This window comes from Nilaparvata lugens, unplaced genomic scaffold (genome assembly GCF_014356525.2).
Source record: "Nilaparvata lugens isolate BPH unplaced genomic scaffold, ASM1435652v1 scaffold7128, whole genome shotgun sequence".
Taxonomy (NCBI): Eukaryota; Metazoa; Arthropoda; class Insecta; order Hemiptera; family Delphacidae; genus Nilaparvata; species Nilaparvata lugens.
Genome location: NW_024092877.1, coordinates 944 through 11,548, shown reverse-complemented (window position 1 = coordinate 11,548; position 10,605 = coordinate 944). Strand labels below are relative to the sequence as shown.

The 10,605-nt window shown below is 36.6% G+C and overlaps 1 protein-coding gene across 1 annotated transcript; it reads left to right on the top strand.

The window, feature by feature from the left end:
• Positions 1–1,997: 1,997 nt before the first annotated feature.
• On the top strand, positions 1,998–10,385 carry LOC120356565 (inhibitory POU protein-like; the record flags this gene model as incomplete). The annotated part of the gene is made up of 3 exons (XM_039445519.1): positions 1,998–2,192; positions 7,292–7,639; positions 10,193–10,385. Coding segments are annotated over 3 exons (736 nt in total), but the record flags the coding sequence as incomplete, so codon positions are not given.
• Between the last annotated feature and the right edge of the window lie 220 nt (positions 10,386–10,605).

Below are 10,605 nucleotides of genomic sequence, written 5' to 3'. Positions count from 1 at the left end.
CGGAATGACTTGAAATTTGGAACTTAAGGTCCTTACACTATAAGGATCCGACACGAACATTTTCGATCAAATGCAATTCAAGATGGCGGCTAAAATGGAGAAAATGTTGTCAAAAACAGGGTTTTTCGCGATTTTCTCGAAAACGGCTTCAAAGATTTTGATCAAATTCATACCTAGAAAAGTCATTGATAAGCTCTATCAACTGCCACAAGTCTCATATCTGTAAAAATTTCATGAGCACTGCACCATCTATGCAAAGTTTGGTTTTAGATTCCCAATTATCAGGCTTCAGATACAATTCAAACAAAAAAAAATCGAGTGGAAAAGATTGAGCATAAAAATCTCTACAATTAATGTTCAGTAACATTTTCACCTGAAATTTAAAATAAGCTCGAAATTAGAGAAAATAAGATTATTCAATTGCAAACTGTTGGCAACTGTTGATTCTATTAAATCATTCACTATGAAGAGATAGCAGATCTCGTGTATATCTAGCATTATTGTCCTGTCACCAGCTGGCTCAGATCTTAGAAAAGTAGACATGAGATGCGCGGGAACACTAGCGTCAGTTGATAAATTTTCATAACGGCAAGGAAAGTTGTGTGAGTGCACCATACCAGATTTTTTCTGCTTGATCTTGTAGAATAGATGAGTAGATGGAGTATTTTCTCATATTTTCTCTTATAGACCATGTGACTAAAGAGCATGAAGATTAAATACTATAAAGACCGGCAAAAACGTTTAATATACTACACAAGTACAACTGCTCGTTCATTTATACATGAATTTATTCATTCAATCAGCACAATAATAGTGGACAAGGACTGCCCTAAACTCCAACTACAAACTGAAAACTTCTACAATAACTAACTACCTTCTAAATACAAACGAAACAGATTTATGTTCCTCCTTATTCATATTAATAGCCGAAATGAATTAAAACATTCACAATAATTTTCTAAAGATTTTACCACGAATGCCAACAATACTGAAAATCCTGTTGTGAGACTCAACATCCACTAGGAAAGTTTCATTGTTCCACTTTATAGAATTTTCAAAACAACTTATTACTTTTCCATCCTCTTATCAATTTGAATAAGAGCCAAGCATGCTCTAATTCAATGAATGGAATACTGGAACATTGAACATGAAACATTCTACACTATGTCCTTCTGTTTGGATTCACCGACTAATGAAAATTTAATTCATCATTTTTGGATTCCATCACATAGATGGAATATATTCATCATACATTTATAGATTTATAGATGTATATCATACATTTGTATAGATTAACATACTAATTAATAGACTAACACTGACCAGGAGGCTTTTTTTGGGAGCATGAAGTTGAAAGTTACTCACTTTTACGACGAGATCTTTTGTCTCTTTGTGATCCTTTACTTCATGATTCTACTTTACTTTTTACTCCACTTATTACTCTACTTTTTACTTTGATTTTTACATTACTTCTCACTTAACTCTTTACTGCTTCACTCTGCTTTTATTTTTGCCCCTACTTTGATGTTATATTCTTTGAATGAGTTGTGAAAGCCAATTCCAATAGTTGGCCTCATGAATTATCAAAAAATGAAAATGGTTTCCCCTTTTTCAACATTTGGAAGAATTTCCTAATAATTATCGAAACAAGCTTCTTGGATATCTCTTTTCTGTATAGGGCTACTTTTATAGAAATAGATAAAACAATAAAAATTTAGTACCCTTTTTGAAATATTTAATCACAACATGTTTCAAGACATTGATATCACTTGAAAATGGCATCAATGTCCGAAACATGTGATTAAATATTTCAAAAAAGGTACTAAGATTTTTATTTTACTTTCTAAGTTTCTTGGAACCTGAATCAATTCTGTTCAAGCTTCGTCACGTCAACGAAATTTTATGGAGGTCATTTTTTCATATTCTATTCATTTTAAACTTCCACAATTTATATTTATTGTAAAAATTTTAATTAATTTGTGTGTTTTCTCTTCCAGGGTGACCTATTCACAGGCCTAAATGACGGCCTGCTGAGTAGAGCCGAGGCTCTCGCCGCCGTGGACATGGGCAAGCACCAGCCGGGGAGTGGGGGAGGACCCACACCCACCCTGCCACAGCTCAAACACGACATGATGTACCACCCTGGTATGGGCGCGCCCCATCCTGGACCCCCGAACGCCAGACCTCATCAGGTAGGCACAGGCCCACTCATTTCGTTCGTTAAAATAATAAAAGTAGAGATATTGGTGGATAATAAAGTAGAGTTTATGTAGAATCAAATTTTAAAATTTAATGAATAATTTTCATCATTATGTTCCTGTAGAAACAAATTTTATTTATCCAACCATTAAAAATTACACAACTTCCAAAAAATTATCACAGGCTTAGCCCAAAACGGTTCCAATTCTAATTTATACAACGGTCCAAATGTATCTAGGTTATAATGTCACTACCACATTTTTCAACTACAAACTCCAATCTATAATCCAAAATAAAAAAAACATTTCAAAATTCAAAAATACTTCTAGAATGGATTGAATTAATTACAAACAATTGAATAAGTCTAAACGTTCTAGAAACTTTGAAATTTTGAGATCAAAAAGACAAAAACACTATTTAGAACTTCAAAAGGTTTGTGGGAGGTTGAATGGATGATTTGAAGATAACTTGGATGATGATAAGATAACTTGATTTCATGAAGCTACAACATGGTTTATTGATCATAATAATTATGAATGATTGATCAACTGTATATTATCATAGATTTCATCAATAGTTCCTCAAATCCATCCTGCCAACACATATCAAATCAATATCATTGAATACTTTTAATATAGACTATTATAAGTTATAGTTATTATAGAGTTATTATAATTTGTTCCAGCAATCAGATTTTCAACTTAATTATGAGTGTAATGCTAGTTCGCCTCCATGGTGCACATTGGGTAACGCTAAATGGATTAGCAAATAATGGCGGTCAGACAAACTTATGTTCTTCTGACCGAAAACTACATAACATCTCAAAGAGTTTGGAAATATACCGTGTATTTGTAGGCATTTGAGACTCTTGAGCTATATATTTGTTGTGTATCTGCCATACGCTAAATAAATATAAACTACATTGACTCTTGAATTTTGGTATAAATTGAACTAAGAGTGATTAAGCGATATAGAAATAAAATTTGGATTTTGATGGTATGAGAGTGTAGGGTATTCAGCAAAGTTCAACTCTGTTCAATAACTGTTCATTTATCGTGAAAGTTATCCATTTCTAGACTTGTTTCTCCTTCTTTGAAGCTCTCAAGATGTGATCCACAATTAATATATCAACAACAAATTCGAGGTACAACATTAACTCAAGAGACTGGCGCATCCCTTCAAATCTTGTCAACCATCTATAGATTATGTGTCAATTATTAATAGGTAGATATGACCATGTAATCGGCTAGAAACGGCTCTCCATACCTTGCCACCGTGGCAGATAAATAGTAATTTTGGGCCATTCTCCAACATTTGGGGATGGAAAAGAGGGCATTTGGGCGTTGATACGACTCCCTGGGGCACTCCAAGACAAATGAAGCCTCCGGCAAAGACTGAACAAGGAAGGAGACTCTACACCACCTCGGACGAGTCTAGGCGAGCCTATCTGTTAGATGGTACAATGTATAGTGATATTCACTTGAAACTTTCAGCTTTCCTCAACATGAGTGCTTCCCATGCTGACAGTTATAGGTGAATCACACTGACATCAGTGTTGTCCTGCCTTAAATTGTAGTCCTCCATTCTTCAAATGACCACTTTAGAGCTGGCAGCAATGTCAATGAGGGGGTTCGAGTGCCTCTAATGATGAAATATGCGGCCTGTGGGAGTCAACGGTCTGCTGTGAATCATGTCCCCTCCATCTCCTCCCCCCCATCACGCACCTACAAACGAAAATCGGCCCAAACCCTCTGTCAATAGAGCGCTTGTTTGTACCCCCCCTCTCTGCATAGACATGCTATTGACATGCAAACTGGAAACTGTCTTTGATGGGAGACCAATGACGCAAGATGTACAAGGAATTCGCCATTTGTCCCACAATACTATAATAATTTAACCTTTTTAAATTATTTCGTCACTAAGATTGAAGAGTACTCAGATTTATATTTTTATTTATATTCAAGAGTAGCTCTAAAGAAGAAAAGTCAATTAGATGACGAATCTATGTAATATAATTTAACTATATTTATTTTGCAGAACATTTGATGAACAATGAATTAATAATAAATATGAGTAAGACGAACCTATTGACATTCACAACACAGCAAGTGAAAACATTTTTCCTTCAATAAATTCAGACAACAAAGTTATTTCTCAGTCCACCTCTACAAAGTTCTTGGGAGTAACAGTAGTGATCAAAATTTGAATTGGACAGAACATGTCACAAGGGTTTTGTCACGGATATCGAGTGGATTATATGCTCTTAGAAAAATGTCTCCCTTTTGTAAAATGATTTATTTTGCCTACATACACTCTATAATATATTTTGGTGTAAGTCTTTATGGATCTCCTTCAAATCAAAATATGGATTCAATTCTCAAAGCACAAAAACAAGCTATAAGAATAATTCTACACCTAGACCACATAGCATCAGTTAAAGAACATTCCACTCACTTAAATATAATGACAGTCTACAGTCTCTACATTTTTGAGACAATTATGTGTGTGAAAGAAAATCTTGGAATTATTTTGACGTTAGGACATAATCATAGGTGCAGCACTAGATACAGAGATAAACTTTTACATTTGCAAAGCCATAGACTTGAGTTCTACAAGAAGAAGCCCACATACATAGGAGTTCTAGCCAAGTTCTATAACAAGCTACCGACCCGAATCCAACAAGAGCCGAATCCCAATAAATTCAAATTGGAATTGAAGAGATATTTAACTGAAAGAGCTCTTTATAATATCGAAGTCTGAATGAATGAGATCAGCTCCTGTGAGTTGAATTGTATTGTATTTTTGTATTCTGTAGATGTTTTATTTTATTCTAAATTGTATCTAATCAAAGATATATTTTTTGTCACTATTCATTGTATACACTGTACAAATTTATGAATAAAGAAATTATGAAATGAAATGAAATTCAATCTTCAACTTGTTGTTGTGTAAAACTTAAATTCTCTCTGCAGTAGCCATGGACCATTTTCTGTCCATAGGCTCATAGTACAGTGTTCCAGTGTTCTGATAGCCAAATCATCAAAATATAGTTCACTTACGAATCCTGTTTCAATTTTTCACCCTTCTTACAAACCAAAGATTCCAATTTCTCATCAAAACTTATCTCTCATCTTTTAATCTGATACGGTTGCCAGAGACAATCGTACATGTCGAACGTTCATGTTGACAACTGTTTCAAATTGAAGAAATTAAACTCATCCTTGTCACTAGTTACGATCGTGTCATAGACATGTTCAGAGAATGAAGAATCAAACAGTTGCACCGTCCCAGCCACACGCATTATTTAAAAGCTCAAGCTAATGACAATGAATATGGTTTTTATCCTTCTCATCTTCCTCAGGAAATTAGAAGATTCAAAATTCTTCACGATCATCTTCAAGATACAACTATTATCGCCTCTTTAGCTATACTGTATTTATGATTCTATCTGTTTAAACCATTGACACCACTCAATTTCTCTCACCTTCAGATGGTAAATATGTATTATTCAGCTCATCACGCTCAGTGATTATAGAAGTCTTTGAAAGTCTCAACCAAGGTCCCTAGAAAAGTTGTAGAAGGTTCCCTGAATAATGTTTTACATATCAGTGTCCGTATCTGGTCACTACCTCCGTAAACAAAGCCCTAGTGCATTCGTGTGACGTCAGCACAGGTAGGGGTCCTACACCAATAAAAAGGAGTGATCCGTGGTCTAGTGGATAGAGTGCTTGCGTAGCAGCATAGAGATCCCGGGTTCAAACCCCACTGAGAGCCAAAAGTTTTTTAAACAGATCACTCCCGTGTTATCGGATGGGCACGTTAAACTGTCGGTCCCGGCTGAAGTATGACAGTCGTAAGGCCCATAGACGGCTTAAAATATATATTCAGGCGGTGGAACATTCCCGCAAGGAACTCCCCACCAACAAAAGCCATACGAATTTAATTTAATTTACCAATAAAAATTCGTTGATTTCAGCTGATCTATATCAGCTAGCGGTTTTATTGGTCTAGGAGCCCTACCTGTGCTGACGTCACACGAATGCACTATGGCTTTGTTTACGAAGGTAGTGATCTGGTTCAGTAAAAATAACTTATTCTTCTCATGGGACTATTCCCATTCTGCCGTGGCCGTCTAATGATAAAAGGCCCAATGGTACACAGAAAATGACATTGATATGTGGTAAACCACTGTAGAGGTTTTCTAGGTACCTTGGTTTCAAACACTCCAAATTGTTTCAATGTTCTTCCACTGCTTGATTTATATAGCAACTCAGAAATGGAGAACAATCATAGACTGCATCTCTTGTTGAAATTTGAAGTGTAATAAATATATTTACTTCTAATGGGAATGGCCCATTACAATTCCAGCTAGGGAAGAAAGTTTTTTCTGTAGCGGACACGGCGGTGAACTTTTCTAGAAGTTGTGTGATTTTTGTAAATGATTGAATGAATGGATAATTAATTAGAACTGATACTGATATGTGTAAATCCTTCTGAAGCTGCGTTTACACCAAATTTATTAACAAAATATTATCCTTATAGATTCTATTAGATTGAACATAACTTATACACATGATGAACATATGTGGTTGTCAAGTTCCCTTTAATCTAATAGAATCTATAAGGATTAAGTTATTAAAATTTTGTTGATAGCTTTGGAGTAAACGCAGCTTTAAGAACCTTGGTTTCAATCTCAATTCTGTCTTTCTTCCTCCTTGGTTTCTTTCTTGATTGTTCTTTCTCTTTGGTATCTTTCTTGGTCCTTAATTCTCTTTGGTCTCTTTCCCTTTGTCATCTTTCTTGGTCCTTAATTCTCTTTGGTTTCTTTCTCTTTGTCATCTTTCTTGGTCCTTAATTCTCTTTGTTTTCTTCCTCTTTGTCATCTTTCTTGGTCCTTAATTCTCTTTGGTTTCTTCCTCTTTGTCATCTTTCTTGGTCCTTAATTCTCTTTGGTTTCTTCCTCTTTGTCATCTTTCTTGGTCCTTCTTTCTCCTTGTTTTCTTCAAATTTCACAACAATTGAGAACAATTATATAAACTGGATCTAATGAATTTGTTGAAATTGGAGTTGAATATTGATGTGTTTATTTCAGATGAGTCATCACCACGGCATGGAAGGCCTAGAGATGCTTGACCCGATCTCGTCTTCGGCAATGACCACCCTGACACCAATGGGCGACGGTGGCGCATCCCACGGTCCCCAACTGCACTACGGCCCCGCAATGAACACAATGATGACGTCACACCACCACCACCATCACCACACGTCTCCACTGACCGGCCACGGGCCGCCGGGTCACCACCATCCGCACGCACCCCACACACACACCATAGTCCAGCATCCCGACTCGGACACCGACCCGCGCGAACTCGAGGCGTTCGCCGAACGATTCAAGCAGCGACGCATCAAGCTGGGCGTCACGCAGGCTGATGTCGGAAAGGTAACAATGACAGACAAGTCACTTCACATACAAAAAATATTTATTTCGAGTTCGATCACTTACTACTTCGAAGAATAAGGAATTAGTTCAATGATGTATTTTGGATTTCGGAAAGGTAATAATTACAGACGAATCGCAATACACTAGTTCGCTTAATTAAAAAATCTGGTGTGGCGCACTCACACAACTTTCCATGCTGTTATGAGAATATATTGATCACCTGACGCTAGTGTTGTCGCGCATCTCTACTATAAACGAAGATCTGAGTCAGCTGGTGACAGGACAATAACGCTGGAGACACACGAGGTCTGCTAACTCTTCATAGTGAATCATTTAATAGAATCAACAGTTGCCAACAGTTTGCAATTGGATAATCACATTTTCTCGAATTTCGAGCTTATTTTTAATTTTAGGTGAAAATGTTACTGAACATTAATTGTAGAGATTCTCATGCTCAATATTTTCCACTCGAAAGTTCTTGTTTAAATTGTATCTGAAGCCTGATAATTGGGAATCTGAAATCCATCTTTGCATAGATGGGGCGGAACTCCTGAAATTTATACAGATATGGGACTTGTGGCAGTTGTTAGAACTTATCAATTTCTATTTTAGGTATGAATTTGATCAAAATCGTTGGAGCCGTTTTGAGAAAATCGCGAAAAACCCTGTTTTTGACAACATTTTTGCTATTTCAGCCGCCATCTTGAATCACATTTGATCGAAATTGTTTGTGTCGGATCCTTATATTGCAAGGACCTTACGTTCCAAATTTCAAGTCATTCCGTTAATTGGGAGATGATATATCGTGTATACAGACGCACATACACTCATACACACTCACACACACACACACACCACACCCAACACACACACACACACCACAACACACACACACACACCCACACACACACACACCACACCACACACACACACCACACACACACACACACACACACAACACACACACCACACCCACACACACACACACACACACACACACACACACACACACACACACACACACACACACCCACACACACACACACACACCACAACACACACACACACACACACACACACACACACCACACACACACACAACACACAACACACACACACACACACACACACACACACCACACACACCACACACACACACACACACACACACACACACACACACACACACCACACACACACACACACCACACCACACCACACACACACACACACACACATACAGACCAATACCCAAAACACTTTTTTGGACTCAGGGGACCTTGAAACGTATAGAAATTTAGAAATTGGGGTACCTTAATTTTTTTCGGAAAGCAATACTTCCCTTACCTATGGTAATAGGGCAAGGAAAGTAAAATTTAAATTAGTCTGAAAGTATTATTTTTTAAATTATTTCCATGAGAAATTTGATGATTCGAGTCGATTATGACTGATGCAGTAGTTCAAATTTTTCATCTCATTATCAAATTGTGATACTAAACTTGTTTTGCTAAGAATAATGCCCATATGAGCTTTGCGATGATTAGGCTATCTAAAAGATAAACCTTTCCGTTGTGGTCTCCTTTGAAGATTGTCGTTTTACATCTTGTCATTATCGAAATGAATCCAAAGTTATGACTGAAATAGACTTGTCGTTTTACTCATTCAATTTTCTTGAGAGAGAACCCTTGCTTACTCCTACTAATGCCCTCCTCCAAACATATATATGTCTACGTGACAGGTTTCAATTCTATATTACAATTCTATATCTATTCTATTTTATCTTGGTGTACTATTATTTTATTCTCAAATTTTGATTAAAAATCAGTCCAAGAGAGGTTATGCTTCGTCATTACTTTTCAACACAGATAGATTGATCTCAAAATAATGACATGTTTTTTAGTCCAGGATGTTCAAAATACAGTATAATAGTCAATAATTTTATGTAAACAGCACCGCTTTTCCATTCCACTGGTTGAAAATTAAACAAAGAAAAGTTAGGTATCATCCGTACTTTTCAACACATAACTTTTAAACTGAACGACCACAGATCAGCAAAGCGAGTAGCCCCTGAAATATTCATCTGATTATTTTTATTTCGTAATAAATTCTATTTTCGTAATAAAATAATTTATTGTTTCGTTTTTAATATCAAAAACCTGTACGATCTTATCTTGTTTTTCTTTTTCCCACCCTTACATATTTGGTGAAGAAATATCGTACTTACATTATATTCATATTATATGATCATATGATCATATGATCTCGAAATAATGTCAAAAAGTTAAGGATTTGAATTGTTTACAAAATGATCAATTATAAATGGGAACTAAACGGCACGAATCTACGGATTGAAAATCAGTACATGAAAGGTCCTGTCTCGTCAGCACTCTTTTTCCTATAGCAAAATAAAGACAAATAATTAGGAATCTATTATGAGTGTCAATTATGTATGAAATCATTTTGTAAAATATATTTTTTTGTAAATTGCACGGTTCGATTCCACCTGCGACAGAGTATTCCAATAAACGATTGTAGAATCTTTGCTATGCGCAGGCACTTGCCAACCTGAAGCTGCCTGGGGTGGGCGCACTGTCGCAGTCGACGATTTGTCGCTTCGAGTCACTGACATTGTCGCACAACAACATGATTGCGCTCAAGCCCATTCTGCAGGCCTGGCTCGAGGAGGCTGAGGCTCAGGCCAAGAACAAGCGACGCGACCCGGATGCGCCCAGCGTCTTGCCTGCTGGTCAGTTCAACAAACTACAATTATTTGTGATTTGTAGGAGTTGGTTACTTGGAAGTAATTCATTTCCTTGTACTTTTTGTTGTAGTTCGTTTTGCTCCATTTCTTTTCTCTTGATTTCCTATCTCCTACATTTTATCCTGTTTCTATTCCTTTTCCTCGTCCTCTTCCTCCACCTCCTCCACCTCCTCCACCTCCTTCTTTATCTTTGTTTATTCATTCA